The sequence below is a fragment of the Martes martes genome, assembly GCF_963455335.1.
Source record: "Martes martes genome assembly, chromosome: 4".
Taxonomy (NCBI): domain Eukaryota; kingdom Metazoa; phylum Chordata; class Mammalia; order Carnivora; family Mustelidae; genus Martes; species Martes martes.
Genome location: NC_137891.1, coordinates 150,168,521 through 150,192,202, shown reverse-complemented (window position 1 = coordinate 150,192,202; position 23,682 = coordinate 150,168,521). Strand labels below are relative to the sequence as shown.

General features: G+C 40.2%; 1 protein-coding gene across 2 annotated transcripts in view; it reads left to right on the top strand.

Moving 5' to 3' along the window:
- Nucleotides 1–23,331, top strand: part of ZFYVE9 (zinc finger FYVE-type containing 9) — a 198,416-nt gene extending 175,085 nt beyond the window's left edge. For both annotated transcript variants that reach the window (XM_080801407.1, XM_080801406.1), the window contains 6 exons: nt 6,534–6,684; nt 9,071–9,151; nt 11,572–11,734; nt 16,347–16,452; nt 18,371–18,547; nt 19,939–23,331. In XM_080801407.1, coding sequence (XP_080657533.1) covers nt 6,534–6,684; nt 9,071–9,151; nt 11,572–11,734; nt 16,347–16,452; nt 18,371–18,547; nt 19,939–20,100 — 840 coding nt within the window. In that variant the 3' untranslated portion in view covers nt 20,101–23,331. The remainder of the gene's footprint in view (nt 1–6,533; nt 6,685–9,070; nt 9,152–11,571; nt 11,735–16,346; nt 16,453–18,370; nt 18,548–19,938) is intronic.
- Nucleotides 23,332–23,682: the final 351 nt, after the last annotated feature.

The following is a 23,682-nucleotide window of genomic DNA, read 5'->3' as shown; positions in this document are numbered from 1 at the left end:
CTATTCTCCCTCTGCCTGCTTCTCTCCCTGCTTGTGAGCTTTTTCTCTCTCTCTCTGACAAATAAATAAATAAAATCTTAAAAATGAAAATGTATCAGTGACCTAAATATGAGAGCTAAAATGATGGAGCTCTTTGAAAAAAAAACAAACCATGACGGTAACTTTTCTTAACTTTGGATTTGGCAATGGAATCTCAGATAATTTACAACAGGACAAGTAACAACAACAACAACAACAAAATAGATTGGATTTAATAAAAATTAAAATATTTTTTTCATTCAAGGACATTAACAAGAAAGTGAAAACACAACCTACACATGGGAGAAAATATTTGCAAATCATACATATGACAAGGGTCTGATATCTAGAAGATATAAAGAATTCTTGTGATTTAACAACAAGACAGTCCCATTAAAAAATGGGCAAAGGGCCACTTTTTTCTAGATATGTCCCCGGAGACAAGGGAAACAAAAGCAAAAATAAACTATTGGGACTGCATCAAAATAAAAAGCTCCCGCACAGCAAAGGAAACAATCAACAAAACTAAAAGGCAACCTGTAGAATGGGAGAAGATATTTGCAAATGATTTATTCCAATAAAGGGTTGATATCCAAAATATATAAAGAAATTATCAAATTGAACACCCAAAAAATAAATAATCTAATTAAAATGGGCAGAAGACATGAATAGACATTTTCTTTTAAGTAAGACATCCAGATGGCCAACAGGCACATGAAAAGATGTTCGTCATCACTTACCATCAGGGAAACAATGAGATACCACCTCACACCTGTTAGAATGGCTAAAGTCAGCAACACAGGAACAGCGGGTGTTGGTGAGGATGTGGAGAAAAAGGAACACTGATGCACCATTGGTAGGAATCCAAACTGGTACAGACAATGTGTAAAACAGTCTGGAAGTTCCTCAAAAAGTTAAAAATAGGTATGGTGCCTGGGTGGCTCAGTTGATTAAGCGTTTGACTCTTGATTTTGGCTAAAGTCATGATCCCAGGGTTGTGGAATTGAGCTCTTCTTTGGGCTCTGCGCTCAGTGGGGAGTTTGCTGGAGATTCTCCCTCTCCCTTTGCCTCTCTCCCACTCACACATGAGCACTCTCTCTCTCAAATAAATAAATCCTAAAGAAGAAAGTTAAAATTAGAACTACCCTCTGACCCAGCAATTGCAATACTAGGTATTTACCCAAAGAATACAAAAACACGAATTCAGAGGTGTACATGTACCCCTATTATTTATTTACAATAGCCAAATTATGGAAGAGCCCAAATGTCCATCAAGTATTGAATGGATAAAGAAGAGTGGTATATGTACACAGTGGAATATTACTCAGCCATCAAAAAGAATGAAATCTTGTCATTTGCAAGGACATGGATTGAGCTGGAGAGTATAAGGCTTTGATATAAGTCAGAGAAAGACAAATACCAAGTGATTTCACTTTTATGTGGAATTTAAGAAACAAAACAGATGAGCAAAGGGGGGAGAAAGAGAAACAAATGAAGAAAACAACTTTTAATTACAGAGAACAGGGAATAAACTAATGGTTACTAGAGGGGACATGGGTGGAAGGTGGGTTAAATAGGTGATGGGGATTAAGGAGTGCGCTTGTTGTGATGAACGCTGTGTGATATATGGAATTGTTGAATCACTATATTGTACACCTGAAACCAATAAAACACTATGTATTTTTTTTTTAATTTTATTTATTTATTTGACAGAGATCACAAGTAGGCAGAGAGGCAGGCAGTGAGAGAGAGAGAGGAGGAAGCAGGCTCCCCGCTGAGCAGAGAGCCCGATGCAGGGCTTGATCCCAGGACGCTGGGATCAGGACCTGAGCCGAAGGCAGAGGCCTTAACCCACTGAGCCACCCAGGCGCCCTGACACTGTATCTTTTTAAATGGACAGTGGACTTGGGGGACCTGGGTGGCTCAGTCGGTTGAGTGCTTGACTCTAGGTTTCAGCTCAGGTCATGATCTCAGGGTTGTGGGATCCAGCTGTCATGGGGTTCTGCACTCAGCATGGAGTCTGCTTGAGAGTCTCTCCTTCTCCCTTTGCCTCTCCCCCCGCTTGCTCTGTCTTGAGAGAGTGAAAGAAAGCATGAGCAGGGAGTGGGGTAGAGGGAGAGGGAGAAACAGGTTCTTCCTGAGCAGGGAGCCCAGCACAGGGCTCGATCCCAGGACCCTGGGATCATGATCTGAGCCAGAGGCAGCTACTTAACTGACTGAGCCATTCAGGCACCCCTAAATGAAATCTTTTTTTTTTTTTTTTTAATGGGCAAAGGACTTAAATAGACATTTCTCCAAAGAAGATATTCAGATGGCCAATGAGCAGATGAAAAGATGCTTAACATCATTAATCAAATGCAAATCAAAACCATAATGAGGTACTGCTTACTAGGATGGCTATAAAACAACAACAGAAAATAACAAGTGTCAGCAAGGATATAGAGAAATTGGGCCCCTTTATATGTTACTGGTGAAAATATAAAATATAAAATGGTTCCTCCACTATGAAAAGCAGTTTGGCAACTCCTCAAAAAGTTGGACATAGAATTGCTGTATGGTCCTGCAATTCCACCTCCAGGTATATACCCCAAAGAATTGAAAACAGTTACACAAACAAGTACATTCACACATACACTTAGAGTAGCACTATTCACAGTAGTCAAAAGATAGGCATAGCCGAAATGTGCATGGATGGATAGATGGATAAACTCGGATGCACGTATATGTATGTGTATATTATATGTGTATATGTGTGTGTGTGTGTATTATTCAGCCATAAAAAGAAGTTAAGTACTGGGGCGCCTGGGTGGCTCAGTGGGTTAAAGCCGCTGCCTTCGGCTCAGGTCATGATCCCAGCGTCCTGGGATCGAGCCCCGCATCGGGCTCTCTGCTCAACAGGAAGCCTGCTGATGCCTCTCTGCCTACTTGTGATCTGTCTGTCAAATAAATAAAAATAAAATCTTAAAAAAAAAAAAAAGTTAAGTACTGGGACATGCTACACCATGGATGAGCTTCCAGAACATTATATAAGTGAAAGAAGCTAGACACAATGGTCACATATTATATGGTCCCATTTGTGTGAAATAGCCAGAATAAATTCATACAGAATGCAGATTGGTGGTTAGGATTAGGAGAGGAGAAACCAGTTAGAGGAAGGTTTTTTACTTTAGAGTGATGGAAGTGTTTTGGAACTAAGTAAAGGTTATTATTGCACACCATTGTTAATGTATTAGATGCCACTGAATTGTTCACTTTGAAATGGTTAATTTTATGTATGTGAATTTCACCGCACATTATTTTGTTTTGACTGCATTGATACAGGAATATAAAAGGTGTCAGAACACTCATCTGGTATTTCTCACACTGTAGTACTGCAGTTTGTAATGTAAGAGGAAGAGTGGAGTAAAACAAAAGTTTCGGACTAGATTTTTGAAAGATTAAAGCCATTTAAAGGGTTGAATCAGGAAGGTGGACAAATGGGATGGCATGAGGGAAAAAATGGAAACTAGAAAACAAATGGTCATTATCCTGTTTCAGTAAGAAGCCAGAGTTATTACCAAGATAACATGAGTTCAGATTTGCTTGCTAGATATAAAATGGTGGCCTGTGAGTTTTTTCAGGTTAGGTTCAGAATTACTATCTTAAATCTTTTGATAATAACAAAGCATTTATTGAAGAGACTTTTTTCCATTAGATATTCTTTCCTGCTTTGTCGAAGACTAGTTGACCATATAGTTGTGGGTCCATTTCTGGGGTCTCTGTTCTATTCCATTGATCCACGTGTCTCTTTTTGTACCAATACCATGCTGTCTTCATCACCACAGCTTTGTAATATAACTTGAAGTCTGGAATTGTGATGCCTCCAGCTTTGCTTTTCAAGATTGGTTTGTCTCTTCAGGGTCTTTTGTGGTTCCATACAGATTTTAGGATTATTCTAGCTCTATGAAAAATGCTGGTGGTATTTTGATAGGGATTGCATTAAATATGTAGATTGCTTTGGGTAGCATACACATTTAACAATATTTGTTCTTCCAGTCCATGAGCATGGAATGCTTTTCCATTTCTTTGTGTCTTTTTAATTTCTTTCATGAGTATTCTATAGTTTTCAGAGTACAGATCTTTTTCCTCTTTGGTTAGATTTATTCCTAGGTATCTTATGATTTTTGGTGCAATTGTAAATGGGATCAATTCCTTGATTTCTCCTTCTGCTGCTCCATCATGGGTGTATAGAAATGTAACATATTTCCGTACATTGATTTTATAGCAACTTTGCTGAATTCATATATCAGTTCTAGCAATTTTTTGGTGGAGTCTTTCAGGCTTTCTACATGGAGTATCATGTCATCTGAAAATAAAGTTTGACATCTTCCTTGCCAATTTGGATGCCTTTTACTTTTTTTGGTCATCTGATTGCTGAGTCTAGGACTTCCTTTGCTGTGTTAAATAACAATGGTGAGAGTAGACATCCCTGTCTTATTCTTGGCCCTAAAGGAAAAGCTCTCAGCTTTTCCCCATTGAAGAATATATTAGCTATGAGAAAAAGACCATCTCTTCAACAAATGGTGCTGTGAAAACTGGACAAAAATATGCAGAAGAGTGAAACTGGACCACTTTCCTACACCATACACAAAAATACCCAAAATCGATTAAAGACCTAAATGTGAGACAGGAAACCATCAAAATCCTAGAGGAGAACACAGGCAGCAACCTCTTTGACTTCGGCTGTAGCAGCTTCTTAATAGGTAAGTTTCCAGAGACAAGCGAAACAAAAGCAAAAATGAACTATTAGGACTTTATCAAGATAAAAAGCTTCTGCAGAGCAATGGAAATAATCAACAAAACTAAAAGGCAACCTTCAGAATGGGAGAAGATGTTTGCAAATGACATATCTGATAGAGTTAGTATCCAAAATCTATAAGGAATGTAACCAAACTCAACACTCAAAAAAACAAATAATCCAGTTAAGAAATGGGCAAAAGACAAGAACGTACATTTTTCCAAAGAAGACATCCAGATGGCTAACAGACACCTGAAAAGATGCTCAAGATCACTCATCATCAGGGAAATACAAATTAAAACTCAGTGAGATATACCACCTCACACCTGTCAGAATGGCTAAAATTAACAACACAGGAAACAACAGATGTTGGCAAGGATGTGGAGAAAGAGGAACTCACTTGCACTGTTGCTGGGAATGCAAACTGATGCAGCTACTCTGGAGAGCACTATGGAAATTGCTCAAAAACTTGAAAATAAAACTACCCTACAACCCAGCAATTGCTCTACTAAGTATTTACCCAGAAGATACAAAGTTATTGTTTCAAAGGAGTGCATGCACCCCACTGTTTATAGTAGCATTATCAACAATAGCCAAATTATGGACAGAGCCCAAACATCCATCGACTGATGAATGGATAAAGAAGATGTGGTGTATATATACAATGGAATACTATGGGGGCGCCTGGGTGGCTCAGTGGGTTAAGGCCTCTGCCTTCGGCTCAGGTCATGATCTCAGGGTCCTGGGATCGAGCCCCGCATCGGGCTCTCTGCTCAGCGGGGAGCCTGCTTCCCTTCCTCTCTCTCTGCCTGCCTCTCTGCCTACTTGTGATCTCTGTCAAATAAATAAAATCTTTAAAAAAAAAAAAAAACAATGGAATACTATGCAGCCATTAAAAATGAGCTCTTGCCATTTGCAACGATGTGAATGGAGCTAGAGTGTATTATGCTAAATGAAATAAGTCAGAGGAAGACAAATACCATGTGATTTCACTCATATGTGGAATTTAAGAAATGAAACATGAACATAAGGGGGAAAAAGAGGCAAACCATAAAAGAGACTCTTAACTACAAATAACAAACTGAGGGCTGCTAGAGGGGAGGTTGGCAGGGGAGTGAGTTAAATAGGTGATGGGTATTAAGGAGGGTACTTCTTGTGATGATACTGGGTGTTGTAAGTAAGTGTAACTTCAGGAGAAGTTATGTATGTTAACTCACTGGAATTTAAATAAAAACTTGAAAAAAAAAGCAACGTATTATTAAGTGATTTCACTGATGATTTCAAATGTAAGTTAGTAAAATTAAGCAATAGAGTTTATATATTTCTAGAGGAAAACACTCCTTTGTGTAGATATGGGAAAAGAGGGCAGATGCACTTACATATGGAACATTCTTTTGACTTAGAATTTCAGTGTGTATATCCTCAGAGAATCCAGTGGGTGGGAGAAATTACTGTAATTAGCTAAACTAATGTTACTTGAGTTCAGTGCAGCAATACAAATACCAAAAAGATGAATACAAAATATGTCATGTGCTTACTTAGGTTATAACACAAATCACCTATAAACTACACAGGGAATTTTTGTGTGTGTAGATTTTTTTTTCCAATGGTGATTGCTTTTTCACTGTGTTTTCCTTATTGTTTTTTATCTTTGAGGTAAAGGAGTTGTGCTTTGCCAGACCAAAAAAATGCCCATTTTTGGCAGAATAAGAAAGTTAACCCTCTTCTTTGATTACAGATGATGAAAGCCATGAACAAGTCCAATGAGCATGTCCTGGCAGGAGGTGCCTGCTTCAATGAGAAGGCAGACTCTCATCTTGTGTGTGTACAGAATGATGACGGAAATTATCAGACCCAGGCTATCAGTATTCACAATCAGCCCAGAAAGGGTGAGTATTTGAGCTGATTGACATGGTAAGAATTGTACTGGACTTGGAAAGTTGGATATCTCAGCCCCATAACTCTCACTTTCTAGCTAGGTGGCCACAAACAATTTGATGGAATTAATTTGATTCTCTAAGATTACACTGGCTCAGCAGTAGCCATATTCAGAGTTGCAAATGGGATCTCTACCAATAACGGGAAAATTTTGAAAATACTGCCTCGGGATATTAGCAGGGCCAGAATTGATATTTAAAGGTAGGCGACGAGGCCCCTTAGTGAGAATATGCTTAGATAGATTTGAAACTTGTTGAATGACTGTATCCAAAGAATATTAATTAATAGGTTGACTGGATTTTAAAAGCTTCTTGGTTCAGTAGTACTCATAGTGTGGCCTTATTATTGGGGAGATTGTTAGAAATGAAGAATCTATACCCAAAATCTGCTAAATTAGAATTTGTTTTTTAACAAGTCCCTGTATTCAAATGCATATTGAAATTTAAGAAGCATCACTTATGCTGATATTCCTTAAGGTGTCTTATCAGGTTCTATGGTTTTAAAAAATAAATAAGTGGAAGTATTGCATAATACATTAAACGGAGAAATCCTGGGTTAAACAAGTTTAAACAGATTTTACTACAGGACTTTCAGAGCCTTTAACAGGCTGATGTGTGTTTTAATTTTCCAAAAGGAAGATAGGGGCCTGGGCCTTCTCAAATTTATTTGACTACGAATCTTGGTTTCCTCAGAATACTTCCCATAACTAGCTTTCTTTAGTATGCTTTATGAAACACTTCTGGCTGATGGTGACATAGGTCATTGTCTTCAGTAAAGGCATAAAAGGTCTTTGTCACATGTATATTCAATATGATATCCAAAATAAGATAGGTGGTAAGTCCACAATGCTCTCTATTAGTCAAAGGATACCTAGAATATTTGAATTTTGGATATTATTAATGTAATTGATGATATCCATTGATAAAACTGGAGGTTCTTTAGAGAATGATTCAAGGCCTGTGAAAAATTTGGAAACAGGGTCAAGGAAGATCTTTTGAAAAAAGTGTACATGTTTAATCTGGAAAAGTCTAGATTGGAAGAGGGTTAAAATAACTATCTCTATTTTTAAGGTTTTCTGGTATGTGGAAATAAGATTCAGTTTATTCTCTATAGCTACAAAAGGCCAGAACCAGCACCACTGAGTCAAAGTTATAGGAATCTAGATCTGGACTCAGTTTGAGAGCACATTATGTAAGGCCAAGAGTTACCCAGAAGTAGAATGGGCTGCCTTGTGCCATTGTGGGCTCCTTGTCACTAGGAGTCTTTGATAAAGGCTGGATGTCCACGTGTTAGAGAATTTGCAGGGCCAGTGGGCAGGGAGTTGGATTACTTAATCCAGTTTAAGATATGGAGGAGCATAGGGGCTCCTGGCTGGCTCAGTGAGTGGAACACACAACTTTTGATTTCCCTGTTATAAGTCTGAGGTCCGTGTTGGGTGTTTAATTTTAAAAAAAATTAAAAAGAGGGGCACCTGGGTGGCTCAGGGGGTTAAAGCCTCTGCCTTCAGCCCAGGTCATGATCCCAGGGTCCTGGGATCGAGCCCCGCATCGGACTCTCTGCTTGTCAGGGAGCCTGCTTCCTCCTCTCTCTGCCTGTCTCTCTGCCTACTTGTGATCTCTGTCTGTCAAATAAATAAAAAAAATCTTTAAAAATAAAAAAAATTAAAAAGATGTGGAGGGGCATATTGAAATTTCTTAAAGCTAAATGTGATTGTCCTTTCTTTTATGATAAGATAATGGTAACAGGTGTTTGTCTTTTAAATAAGTAATTTATTTTTTTTTTAAAGAACTGCACCAGGTCAATAAAATGGTTGCCATCCATATCTCTGTCTTCAAAATGTATTTTATCTAAAAAAAATATATATTAGATCAGGGGTCAGCAAACTTTTTCTGTGAATGGCTGGGTGATAAATATTTTAGGCATTGCAAGCTTGTTGTCTTTGTCACCAGTTACTCAATTCTGGCATACTTCCAAAACTGCCACAGACAATATGCAAATGAGTGGACATGACTGTCTTTCGATAAAATTTTACTTACAAAAACAGGCTGCAGGCCAAACAGGTTGGTAGTTTGCCAAGCCCTAGACTTGACCACTGAGATTCTTTAATTCTTGATTGGAGGGAGAGAAAAACAAAATGAGGGAGTGTATCTTAAAACTTCATTCCTAAAGCTATCATAAGCATCAGAATTATTAGTTACTTGTGTATTGTGCTGTATAGAGTTGGTGTTTTTTGTTTTCTGTATGATGATGGTTGGAGTTAGCAACTATCAAATATTTCATATTGTTCTCAGTCTTTATATCTCTGGGTCTACACTGAACTATTTATATTCTGTTTAGTGACAGGTGCCAGTTTCTTTGTGTTCAGTGGCGCTCTGAAATCTTCCTCCGGATATCTTGCCAAATCCAGTATTGTGGAAGGTAAAGAATAAGTTATTTACTGCATGTGTATTAGTTTAGTCCTAATCATACAACTAAAAAGCAAGGGATGTTGGAGTGCCTGCCTGGCTCAGTTGGTAGAGCATGTGACTCTTGATCTCAGGGTCCTAAGTTCAAGCTCCATATTGCGCTTAGAGCTTACATAAATAATAACAATAATAATAATAAAGTTAAAAAAAATAAAAAGCAAGAAATGTTAAATGAAGCCATGACACTTCTGCAGTAGACTTTTGACTCCTATTATGTATACAAAAGCATCTTAGTCCTAAGCTAATTAATACTGTCATATAGGTGTTCAGTTCTCCAAAGAAAGAAGTAAGTCGTAGAGATATCATGGAACAGTAACATAAAAATTAAAAGATGGCCTTTCAGAGCTCTGGAGTAGAGTACTCAAGGGGGCATAGTCTGAATTCAAATATATCATTGGGCTCCAGTCTCTAAGTATGTAGATAAAGTTCAATCTGCCTTAACTCACAGGAGTGCTGCAGTCATCATTTGGGGTGCAGAATGGGATGTACTTGCTGCTGGTTTGCTATAATTAGAGTAGACATGACACATATCTTGACAAAAACTAAATGGGAGTTAATGAAAGGCTAATGAGCATACTGTTTATTTTTTTTTGTCAGTTGATTATTCCTGTATTTTGATCTGGTTACTCTTGTTGCATAACAAATTTACCTAGAACTTAATGGGTTAAAGCAACTATTTTATAATGTTCACTGATTCCTCTGGGTCAGGAATCTTGACAAGGTAGTGCAGGATGGCTTGACTCTGCTCAGTGATGTCCAAGGCCTCAGCTGGGATGACTTGATAGCTGGAAGCTCAAATTATCTGAAGGTTTGTTCACTCACATGTCTTGGGGCCTGACCTAGATTGATTTAAAGACTAGAGGTGGAGACTGAAGTGCTCACACTTTGACTCCCTTACCATGCCGTGGCAGCCTTGGGGTAGCTGGACTTCTTAGTGCAGGCTCATGTGTTCTAGCAAAAGGCAGAACCCAGGTTGCTTCTTATGACCCAGTCTCAAATGTCACCCGATGTCCCTTCCACCATACTCTAGTGCTGGAAGTAGTCATAAGCCTTCTCATGTTCAGGAGGAGAGCAATTAGACTCCACTTCTTAATGGGGAAATGGGAAGGTAGCATTGTGAGAAAGCATGTGAGACGGCAGATATTGTGGTGACCCTTGGAAGGTACAGTCTGCCACACATGCTGACAGGTTTTCATTTCTACAGTAGCTTACTCCAGTGCCCTGTATGAAAGCTGAACTCCAGTGTGTTAACTGAACTGAACAGACTGTTTTACTTATGTTAATAGATACTGGCTTAGACCTCCTTTATTGGTAAGCTTAATAAAACAACTAGTGAAGAGCAAAGTACATTAATATTTTACAACTAAATTTCACAATTTGACTATAAAGCAGAAGCATGCTATTAAGAAATTGTTAAGAAATCTAGGAGTTAAACAGTCATTGGTCTTAAGTGACTAATGCCTATGTGATCAAGTATTAACTACATTTGAAATTGTGTCTTGACAAGAGGATTAAAAAAATACCCTTTAAATGTAATGGAAGTGATAACTTGAACTGACACAGATCCTTATAATGCAAAGTACTGTGTTTAAAAGTTATGTCTGTGTCTTTGGATTGGAAATTTCTTAGGTCTTGTATTTCACTGTGTGTCAGTCGAACCCTTGGCTGCTTGTTTATGAAATTTTTATTGACTCTTTTATGGAATTATTTTAGTTGACAAAACTTTATGTCAGTGAAGCAGGGTAATTGCTGAACATGTGTCAGCTTTCAACCTGAATTTCAGGGTTTGCCTTTGACTTGGGTAAGTAGCAGGTCAAAAATAGTTACCATGTGTTGGCTGCATGGTGGCTCATGTGAAACACATGTGGTAGGTTTGCCTTGTTGCTAGCCAGTGAATGGATTTATCCCTTCTCCTCCTACTGTTGTTTACTCAGTGACTTACTTAACAAACATTCACTGGGCATTCACTGTGTGCCGGGCAGTGATAGTAAGGTGAGAGACACAGAGGTGCGAACACATAAATATGAGTTAGAGCATGATAAAGGCAAGAGTGAAAACAGTTCTGTCAGTCCAGAAGAGGCATGTGACCGAGTGTAAGTTTTCCTTTGAAGTGGTTTAAGGAGAAACTCAGTTGTGTCTGAAGTGAAATCAACAGGCGAGTGTTTTAAGCAGAAGCCGTCTTGGTGTTTGCTTCTCATAGCACTCTCAAAAGTAAGAGATTCGGCTCAAAGAACAAAACCTCTCTGTATCTGTCAGCTTTAGAGAGCAGTTTTATATTTAATCCTAAAGGGATTTGCTAGGTACTGTGATTATCTGCCCCTCTCCCTGGCTTTGCGTTGTTTCCACCTATGTGATCTTGGTGCTGATTCTCAGATGGCGTTATGGTCCAGATCACAGCAGAAAACATGGATGCTTTGAGGCAGGCACTGCGAGACATGAAGGACTTCACCATCACCTGCGGCAAGGCGGACACTGAGGACCTCCAGGAGCACATCTACATCCAGTGGGTGGACGATGACAAAAACGTCAACAAGGGGTAATGCGGAATACTTTCCCTATTGTGGCCTTTAGTTATGGGCTGGGCTCTGGGTTTTGTCTACACTGGTATTTATAACTTTACTGAAAGCCCAAAGAGAAAGGACTGCTTTGTATATATAATATAAAATTTTAAATTTCTAGTTTCTTGTCTTAATTTCTGAAGGAGTTTCTCTGCATATTTTGGAAGAAGGGTGGAGGGGAAGGAGTTGATGAAATAAAACAGTACTCTAAAGTTACTGATGTAATAGTAATAACCTAAAACTTTTATGGTTTTATAAAAAGAAAGCCCTTTTGCTAACATTGTTTCATTTGAGATAATAACTAATGTTGTTTTTTGCCATATTATAGATGAGTAAACAAGCACCTAGAGGCTCAATGACTCCAGAGGCCAGGAAGTGGCAGGGGTAGGACTTAAAACTACCTCCTTGGGCTTTAAGTCCTATACACTTTGCCAGTATATGGCAACTCTTCTCTGAGGGCCCAAGCTAAAACTTCGGGGTCATCTTTGAAACTTCTTTTTCACTCATACCCTTCATCTACCCCAATAGTAAATCCTGGTACTCTTACATTTCATAGCATATATTTTATATATCCTGTTATATTTTATTTCAACATGTATCCAGAATCATACTACCTCTCTGGCCACCATCCTGGTTCAGGCCACCATCATTTGGTCTAGGTTATTGGGTTCTTCAGTTGGCTTTCTTGTTTCTAGTCTTCAGCTCCTCCTGCCCCCCAACCTAATCTGTTTCTAATACAGCAGCCAAAGCAATGTCCCTTCTCTGCTCAGAACCCACCACTGGCTTCCAGTATTATTCAGGGTAAAAGGCTTCCAGTATTATTCAGGGTAAAAGCTTCCAGTATTATTCAGAGTGTTTTCCAACTTACACGGCCTCACACCATCTGCCCTCAGATGTTTGTTTTTGCTGTTCTCAGATGTTTGTTGCTTCTACCCTATCCTCAATAGCCAAGATAGCCAAATGAGTTCCTCCTTCACCACCTTCAGATTTTTTCTAAAATGTCATTTTCTTTTTTCTTTTTTTTAAATTTTATTTATTTGTCAGAGAGAGAGAGAGTACACACAAGCAGGCAGAGAGGCAGGCAGAGAGAGAGGAGGAAGCAGGCTCCCTGCCGAGCAAGGAGCCCGATGCGGGACTCGATCCCAGGACCCCAGGATCATGGCCCGAGCCGAAGGCAGCAGCTTAACCAACTGAGCCACCCAGGCATCCCTAAAATGTCATTTTCTCGTAAGGTCTTCCTTGGCCAACCTATCTAAATTATAATCCTCCCATACACATTTCTTCTCTCCCACTCCCAATACTTCCTGTCCCCTTTCTTACATTATATTTTTCAAGAGAACTTATAATTCTCTAACATAAAGTACATTTCACTTATTACATTGCCCCTGGCATGTAAACTCCGTAAGGGCAGGGATTTTTTTTAATTTTTAAATTTTTTTATTAACATATAATGTATTATTAGCCCCAGGGGTACAGGTCTGTGAATCTCCAGGTTTACACACTTCACAGCACTCACCATAGCACATACCTTCCCCAATGTCCATAACCCAACCACCCTCTCCCTCTCCCTCTTCCCCCAGCAACCCTCAGTTTGTTTTGTGAGATTAAGAGTCTCTTATGGTTTGTCTCCCTCCCGATCCCATCTTGTTTCATTTATTCTTTTCCTCCCCCCCCAAACCCCCCACGTTGCCTCTCAACTTCCTCATATCAGGGAGATCATATGATAATTGTCTTTCTCTGATTAACTTATTTCGCTCAGCATAATACCCTCTAGTTCCATCCACGTCGTCACAAATGGCAAGATTTCATTTCTTTTGATGTCTGCATAGTATTCCACTGTATATATATACCACCTCTTCTTTATTCATTCATCTGTTGATGGACATCTAGGTTTTTTCCATAGTCTGGCTATTGTGGACATTGCTGCTATAAACATTCAGGTGCACGTGCCCCTTCGGATCACTACATTTATATCTTTAGGGTAAATACCCAGTAGTGCGATTGCTGGGTCATAGTGTAGCTCTATTTTCAACTTTTTGAGGAACCTCCATGCTGTTTTCCAGAGTGGTTGCACCAGCTTGCATTCCCACCAACAGTGTAGGAGGGTTCCCCTTTCTCTGCATCCTTGCCAGCATCTGTCATAGGGATTTTTTTTTTTTAAAGATTTTATTTATTTATTTGACAGACAGAGATCACAAGTAGGCAGAGAGAGAAGAGGAAGCAGTCTCCCTGCTGAGCAGAGAGCCTGATGCGGGGCTCAATCCCAGGCCCCTGAGATCATGACCTGAGCCGAAGGCAGAGGCTTAACCCACTGAGCCATAGGCGCCCCAGGGACTTTTTTTTAAAGGATTTTTTTTTTTTTTTTTAAAGATTTTATTTCAGAGCCAGAGAAAGCATGAGCAGGTGGCGGGGGGCAGGGTAGAGGGAGAAGCAGACTGCCCGCTAAGCAGGGAACCCAATGTGTGACTCAACCCCAGGACCCTGAGATCATGACCTGAGCCCAAATCAGATGCTGAACCAACCAAGCCACCCAGGCAGCCCACGGGCAGGGATTTTTGTCTGGTTTATTTATGGCTGTATCACCAACACCTAAAACACTGTCTGGCACTGAGTAGGTGTTTAAAAAATTGATTGATTGAACGAATATATCATAACTCATTGTATTCAACTTTCTACCATCCAGTCCATCCCTTCTTGCCTCAGGCAATAGTTCTATGTCTAGGTCTCTGCAAGTACAAAAACAAATTCCACAAACTCCCTGCTGATAAGTGGTTCAGTCTGGTTTTGAAGATAGTTATAAATAAGGGCATCCAAGTTTGGAAGATGCTCATAGAAAACTCTGTAGGATACAGTGAAGATAAGAAAGAAAAGAACCTTGGTGGAGGTGCTTGGGCAATATTCAAGAAGACCTTCATAGAGAAATAGTGCTGATTGAGCTGAATCTGATAGGATGAGTCGGTATTTGCCACATAGTTGTGGCAGAGGGGGCATTCCAGTCTGAGAGAATGGCAGGAGCAAAAGCAAATAGAGGGCATTTACAACACGGTACACCAGATTTTTAAAAAATCTCTTAAACTTTTGTTATTGAACAAAAAAACTAATTTCTAAACCAACGAGTACACATGCCTGTTTTACAAATAGTCCTTTATCTTCTCATACTTCACTGGAAATTTTAATTGCAAAACCAAATTGTGTTGAATTCTCTATTATAGTTGGAAATTAACATGGTTATTTAGACCAAATAATTGATAATCTGAAAATCTGATGCCATAAGGTATCAGTAACTAATAACCAGCAGGTTGCTCCTTCCTACAGCAAGTGCCAGTGGCAGCATCTTAGAAAACAAAGAACTAGTTAAGGAAGACTCTCGAATTCAGTTTAGTGTATAGTCTGTAAATTAAATGTTTTCCAGCTTGTCCCTCTGTGTCTGGGTATCCCTCTCAAAATACTCTAATCAACAGAGTGCCCTTTAAAAAATATATTTTATTTATTCATTTTAGGGAGAGAGAGCACATGAGTGGGGAAGGGGGAGGAGAGGAGGGATAGGGAGAAAGAATCTGAAGCGGACTTCGTACTGGGGATGGAGCCCAACATGGGGCTCAATCTCACAACTACAAGATCATGACCGAAACTGAGAGTCTGACCCTGAGCCCACTGCACCATCTGGGCACCCCAGGAATGCCCTTTTTTGATAACTGTTGTTTCATGAGTTAGAAATTAATTTCAGTGTTGTTTAAATAATTCTAATTCAGGTGAATGAAATGAGTCCCTGATATTGAAGTTTAAGTTCAATTTGATCTTTTTACATAGAGATTAAAAAACAGGTTTGAAAATTATTAGGAAGAGTTTGGAATCTTTGTGACAATTATTTTGAATTCTCATAGCGTGAGTGTGAATCTCTATCTATTTATACTTGCTATATTTTGGAGAGGAAATGACTATAAAAAATGGCCTTTCCATTCAGGAATCTAGGAGTGATAATTTACCACTAAAGGTTATTTGTTGTAATAATGATATAAATACTTGTTCATGAGCTTATACCAGCACTGTTATAATTAACATACTTGGTCAAATAATTCTTTTAATCCATAAATATTTATTAAACTCCTACATTCCAAGCAGTGTGTCAGAACTGGGAATACAGCATACAGAGGTGAGTGTATCATATTCCCTCCCCTTAAGAAGTTCATTTGTGAGGCAGATGTGTGAATGTTATTATGGTTAGGAGCAGAGTATGTGACAGCAGAGGGGACAGCGAGATTGGATGGGTGGCCATGCACTCACTGAATTTGGGAAGGGATGCTGGGAGAAGAGAGCAGGTTTGAGTAGATAATTTTTTTACATTGAAAGAACAAACTCCTGGAATCATGGCTCTTTTTTTATATGTGTTTTTTGAATTACTTCAGTTCACAGGCCCCTCCCATGAGAGCTCTCTTCATGTACATTTTTGTGCAGTGTCTCTTACCATGATATGTTGCTCAGATGTGTTCAGCAAAGCACCCAGTGTAATTAGTAGCAAGACTTGATAAGAGAAGTGGTTCTTCTAACTTCAAGAGCTGCTTCCATCTCTTTCCTTTGCCTCTATTGTAGTGTTATAAGTCCTATAGATGGGAAGTCCATGGAGTCTATAACAAGTGTGAAGATATTCCATGGATCAGAGTATAAAGCGAATGGAAAAGTCATCAGATGGACAGAGGTAAGGAAATGAAACTTGGCATTCTTGATCCCCTTTGCAAGGTTCAGAGACACACTGTAGGCTGATTCTGGAGGGTTACTTTCGATACTCCAATTCCCTCTGGCCTGTGTTAGCTCACCAGGAAGAAATGCCACCAAGTATAGCCTGAAGCAGTCTGATTTCTCTTCCTTTTTATTAACAAGCTTTGAGAGATTTGTTTGCATTAGAATTCAAGAAGGACGCTTCTCTGAATAGTGCATACCATCTGTGCTATATTCTTCAGAATGCTGGGCTGGTTATGCTGTACTCACAGTTAAAAGTTTCTTAGGTAACCCAGTCTTTTAAAAATGGGCTTATTTCACCAATAAGAAAACTAAAGCTCAGAGACTCAGTAACTTGTCCAAGATTACAAGGCAAGTGAGTAATGGCAAAGTTCTGCATCAGACCCAGATCCAACCAACTCCCAAGTTCTTTTCCACTGTACGTTCCCTTTCCTGAACACTGTATGAGAGGCTAACTGGGAGTTAGAGGAGCAGGGCAGGGACCCTGTATATATGTACATCTCAGACAAACCAGGAAATTTATTCTCTGAGAATAAATGCGTAGGTTGTAGGTCTCTTAATTTCTTTTGAACCTGAGTTATACTCCTCCATAAAATAAAACATTAAATGATAAGACTTCTAGAATTCCTTGCAGCTTTAAAAGTCTTAATTTAAAAAAAAAAAATCTGTGACTCCTAGCTTTTTCATTTTACACACAAGGTAACTCAGGCTAAAAGAGGTTTGATGCTTTACCCAAGTTCACACAGCGGGTTCATGAAAGCAATAGAACGAACCTTGTTCTCCATTTCTCAACCTTTTGTTCCAAGTAACTTATCCTTCACACCACCAGACTCAGTGTTTTCACATTGCAGCTCGGTGGTCTTAGCAGCTTGCTTTGTAATGATTATCCCTTTGGCAGATTTCAAGTAGTGCAGAGTCTGGGCCATGTGAAACTCGTTATCACTTATGAGTAGTTTCATCTCTTCTCCCTTCTTTTTGCTCCCCAGTGATCCGGTGAAGTAGCAGTGTGACCCATCTCATTTGCATAATGAGAAAACAGGCACAAAGGCCTGGCAGAGCAGGGGCCAGAAGTCTTATGATGCCCACTGTGGAGCTCTGCTTATCATTTCGTGGTGCTATTCTCACTAGTGCATGGGGCTTCCAGGCTGCCCTCTTTGTAGTGTTTAGCATAAGCCACCTAGCAGTAAGCCATAGGGTGGTATATATAAGCATTGTATGTTTGCATATCTGTATCTTCTATATTATGCTTTTATATCATTTTACAATAATGAAGGAGGACAGGGGCTTTCTGTTTTAAAGGCATAATTGGGTATTAAGAAGTCAAAGGACTTGCTCATGACCCTCCTCTATGTGACTAGTACTCATGACTATCAGTTCCAATTTTGCTGTGCTTCTGATTCTGTCCAGTGCACTCCTCAGTTTGCTGTAAGGACACTAATACAGTTCTGGCCTCAGCAGCGGCATGGCCTTGTGACAAGAAAACTCTGTGATGCAAGCCCAAAGACTTAGATTCTTGAATTGGCCTTGCCTCTGAGGACTTCTGTGCACTTGAGCAACTCACTTCTCTGAGTGATACGTAACATAAAGGGGCTGGGTCACATAATCTGTAAGAGCTGTTCTCCTAGATTCTAAGATTTTTGCAGAAGATTGTCCACATAAAAGGATTGCCTTTTAGAAATACACAATGCTAAATGTAAGCCTTTTCTGGTTCTCAGTAGAACATACCATTATGACCATGGCTGAGACCAGGGAGATAGGCAGGTCATGTCTTCCTGCACATCTTAGGGGATCAGGGTGCTCATACACAGTGGGCTCATGCACTTGTTTTTTTCCCCACATCTGGGCACAAGGCTAAAAGTCTCTTGTTTGGGAAACAGGTGTTTTTCCTAGAAAATGATGACCAGCACAGTTGCCTGAGTGATCCTGCTGATCATAGCCGATTGACTGAGCATGTTGCCAAGGCTTTTTGCCTTGCTCTCTGTCCCCACCTTAAGCTTTTGAAGGAAGATGGAATGACTAAACTAGGACTTCGTGTGACACTTGACTCAGACCAGGTAAGAAGAGTCTTAAGTAGCCTTGGAAGCTGGGCTTGAGCAGTGTCTGTATTTTCTGACATGTGAGTTTTCTTGCATCAAGAAGACTTGATGGCCTTCCCTCTGTTAGTAATGTATCCAGATGTGCTGCCTGGTGAGACTGGCTGAACCATTTCAACCTCGGCTTCCTCACCTCACTGTCTTCCAGGAACTCCATTGTGAGTGTGGGGTAAGGAGGGGAAGTGTGTTGAGGACCTGCCACCCATGTGTGGATGGCATCAGTGCTCCTCTTTGAGACTTCCTAGTTTCACCCTTCAGGAATCATTCTGTCCTGAGCCAGCAAGTCCCATGCTGTCCTGTATCCTGTTTTCTCAATCCAGTTGCAGCAGACTTCTGCTGACAGACCTCTTCACCCGTAGTCCTCAAGGTAGGACTGTCCACATTTCCCCTCTTGTCAGTGGATGAGGACTAGATCCATTGCCCCACTAGTTTTCCTGTCAGCTCGGGTCTCCTATGGCCAGGCTTCCCTTCCTGTCTTACTATTTTTGTATGCTGTTTGTAGTAACAGTCTGCCCCCCCACCCCATTCCTTGTCCCAGTGTTTCTCTCCTATGGCCCTATATCCTAATCTTTTTTTTTTGGGGATTTTTGGATCCCTGTGACATGTCCCACTGCTCATGCTTGAATGCAGAGTTGTGTCACTATCAGGGAAAATGTGAAAGGTTATGATCGGGCCCCAATTCCTGCCTAGTCATCAATCAATGTATTTATTTTCTACCTAAGGTCTTGACCAATGTGGTACTAATAAGCATATCAGGATAATAACAATAACAAATGAGGTCTTCTGGTCCTTTCTTGAATGATACTGATAACCTGGTTAGAGAATTGCCTTACATAAAACAATTAAAGAACAAGCAATTTTCTGCTAAATGTGTGAGCCTCTTGAGGGCAGGGGCCCTGTTACATTCATCTTTGCATCCGTGTATGTGTAGGTGCTCAGAAAATGGCTTGTGGGTGCATGAATGGATGGGAGAACAGATGTTCAGTTCCTGCTGTTAGGGAGTTGTACCTTATATTTCTCATTTTAATTTCCACAACCAAAGGTTTAGGTTTCATTTCTGACATTCCATACTGCTGGACATTCCATACTGGGGGTGCTGCCCCTGCCCATTCCTGGGAGACTAAGGCCTTAACCAGTTAGGTCTTGCCGAAGGTCTCAGCTACCCAGTGGCGAAGTTAGGATGAATACATGACAGGCTGATAATAAATGACAATTCAGGGAAGATAAGAAGAACTTTGTGTTCACTGCTGTGTCTACCCCGTGGCCAAGGACATCTCCTTTCCAGCTCAGCCTCCTTGGCCCCCAGCCTTCTCTGTTCAGTAACCTGTCATCCCCTTCTCTCTGTGCCGTAGGTTGGCTACCAAGCAGGAAGCAATGGCCAGCCCCTTCCCTCCCAATACATGAACGATCTGGACAGCGCTTTGGTGCCAGTGATCCATGGAGGGGCCTGCCAGCTCAGTGAGGGCCCCATCGTCATGGAACTCATCTTTTATATTCTGGAAAACATCGCATAGACAGAGAGGACTTCATTGTTTTTCTGTTCAGACCTGTTGCAACAGCAGTCATACCCAAATCATTTGCACTTTAGAACTGGAAGATTAAGCTTTTGTTAACACTATTAAATAGGGGGGTGGGGTGGGAGTGGGGGCTTGGGGGCAGGGGTGGGAAAGGGTTGTCGGGGGGACAGATGTTCCATAATTCTGAGTCTTCTATGCATTGTCCACCAAGAAGATCTGGGCAGCTTCTGTTACTGCACAAGTTATGCTATCCTTGCCGCTAATCCCCTTCCATTACTGTAGACAAAAATCCTGCTCCTCTCTTTTAAGATTTACTTATGGTCTTGTGCTCAGAAATGCTCAAATGGGTACAACCATCACCAAGGATGGGGTTGGGAGGGCAGAGGGGAAATAAAAAAAGAAGCATTGGTCTTGCAATCTTTGTACAGAATTGATACAAAAAAAGGAGACTTTCACACTGATTCTGTCCCACTTACATCACAGTGACTTCAAGTAGAATTCACACTTAGATTTTTGTTTTTTATCAGATTATTCACTGAAGTGAATCAGAGATCCAGTGGATTATCTCTTCTATCCAAGGAGGGCGACTCAATGTAAGTAAGGTCACTTGGATAGCAGAGCTGAATTCAGGACTGCTCAAGATCTGCCCGAGTGAATGGCAAGCATTGAAGTGGGCCTTTCTGTGAAAACTGACAGAATACACGCTAGGCAGCTTCAGTTCTACACTGGAGGCATTTAAAAAATACTTTATTGAGAAATAATTTAAACTTTCAAGAAAATTGCAGATTAAAAAACCCTACATACACTTTACCAAGATTCTGCTATGTACATATTAACATTTTGCCTCATTTGCTCTAGCTTTCTTTTTCTCCTTCTCCATAGAGTAAGGCATTTGAGAATAAGTTGCATATATCAGTCATATACTTCTAAATATTTAATTCTTAAAAATAATGTTCTGCATAACTGCAACTTCAGTCAATTTAATATTAATAGGATCTTTGAACCTAGCATCTGTCCAGTCACATTCTTCAGAGCATTTTCCGTCCAGTAAAGCTTCCAGCTTAGGATCAGACTCAGCGAGTAGCTGCCCTGACTCACCTTTATGGCATCAGTATTTGTGGTGAGTATAGGTTCCCCCATCCTATTTTTTAATAGAGAATGCCTCATTTTGTGCTTTCTCATAATTAGAATCAGTTTGTGCATTCCTGGCATTCTTTAGCAGTTACGCTTGGTCATCTGTAAGCAAAAGCCCTTCCTTTTCTCCTATTCATTCACTTAATTTTCCTTGTGGACCCATGGATCACTTTTTGAGTAGCTCTAATTCGTTATTTTGGTGCTCAAATGGTCTCAGCTTTGGCCAGAGAGAGCCCCTTCAAGCTAGCTCCTACATCCTTGTGATACGCTCATACCATTTTCTTTTTGAACACTTCCTTTTCTGACCTAAGAACATGTTCTCAGCTCATCTTGTTTACCCTGCCTCAGCTTTCAAATCAGCCATGGTTTCTTTTAGTAGAGTGGCATTAGAAACCAAAATGCAGTTTACCCTTGATACATGTAATATATGTGATCATTTGCTCTGTTAAAATTGCTTTTAGTCATGAACCAAATGGATTTCACAACTTGGTTTATTAAATACTGGACTAGGGCAACTTCTTTGTCACTGCCATCTTCTCGAAGCCCTGGCCAAACAGGAGTCAGTCCATCCCTAAAAGCATAGCACTAAAAATCCCCTAGAAGTTAATGTCGGCCTCTTGAACAGTGAGAGTCTTTTCCAGCACCTCGAGTTGGGCTTAGCATTTGGCAGTCACAGGCTGTGGAACTACAACAGAGCAGCAGTTTTCCAGAGGCCCAGAGACCTGGCCTTGTATGTGTGTTCATCCCTCTTCCGGGGGGGGGGGGGGGCCTTCATTCTACCCTCTGTCTCTCCATAGGCTTTGTTGGTGGTAGCTAAAGAGCTCTGTGATTGTGACCTTTCCCGGAGACTCAGACGTACTAAGAACTTCTAAGGAGAAAAAAAAGCAGATGCCTAGAGCACACCAATGTGTAAGGACTGAACCCCAGAACCACCACCCACCAAACCTGACAGAACAGGAAACACTTATTAGGGGCATGTGTTTGGGGTAAAACATCCAGTATGGTCTACATATATCTTAGATGTTCAGAACTTCTACAGGAGCTGGTTCCGTTTTCCTATGAGAGTTTACCTTCATGCTCAGTACATGCTGCAGTTGTAGCTGTTCTTCTGGATCAGTGCAAGTTTTCGAATTCCACTAAGGACAAGCTCTGGCCCTGCATAGTCCAGGCCATTCTCAATTGTATAAAATATCCTTTGTTTAGTAAAATCGTCTTGTGAAGTTGAGCATAAAGTTACCAAAGCTGGTTTACTTTTTTCCCTTGTTTTATCTGTTTCTAGAAATTGTATATTGTAAGAATGATATAAAGGGGAGGGTTGAAACCCTGCATTTCTAAATAAGTGAAATATTTCTAGAACATAAAGATTGAGCTATAGAGCTCCTTACAAGGAAAATAATTGCCAGTCTGGTAACTTACTAAATTTTTTAAAAATATTGACTGAATTCTTACCAAATGTTAGGCAATGTAGGTTCTCCAGGTATCTTCATCAACACTTTCTGAGCACCTGTTGGTCTCCAGGGCTACAGAAATATGGAACTTCGCCCTGTGTAAGCTCCTATCTAGTGTCTTCCCTCATTTACTATGGTTCCTGAATGCCGGTGGGCCCAAAATTTCCAAATGAACTGACGTCTATCATAACTAATCCCTGGGGAATAATTTATGCATCTAATGTGTTTCAGTCATCAGGCAATCTGCTGAACATTGTTTCTGTAGTATGTTTGTGGTAGTGGTTTCTATTTTAAAAATGTAATGAGATTTTTAGGGAGTGACTATGTGGCTAGAAGGGCTGAGTTGTGGAGTAGGAATGATAATGCCCACTTTAGAGCTGGGGAAGCTGAGGCCCTAAGAAGGAAGTATCTATCTGTGATGGAGCTGAACCAGGTCCAAGCTCCCTGGCTCTACGAATTTCAGTGCCCCAGTTTCATCCTAAAAGGAGCTACTTTAAGGGACAAGATCTTTTAGGAGCTACCCACAATATTTAGGAAACATGCTCAGCATCTGGAAGTAACAATGTGGGTTTCACAATGGTATTATAAGAAAGGAAAATGATGTTGAGATCACAAATATTTTGCCCTTTTAATAAGATAAATTTCTGAAAAAAAGATAAATTTCTCCCGTATTTTATTCAGTTCATGAATGCTGAAGAACTTATGTCTTGCACTAGATTGAAAAGAGAATTTAAAATGTAAAGTTTTTTGGGTTGTGACCTGTTCCCAACTGCCCGTGAGTCACAGATCTCTGATGTCTGGGAGCTACATTAGGACAAATCTTAGGACAAGGAGGCTGGGCAGGCTCCTCCCACTAGCCATGACCCCTGCATGCCTTGGGTGCAACAAAGGCCTTTTAAGAATCTCAGTTTCCGAGTCCAGTGGGTGGCTTTGTCTTGCCTTTCTCAGCCTGGAGGTTCTGTTTTCCAAAAGCAAAGGGTAATAAAGCTGACTGAAG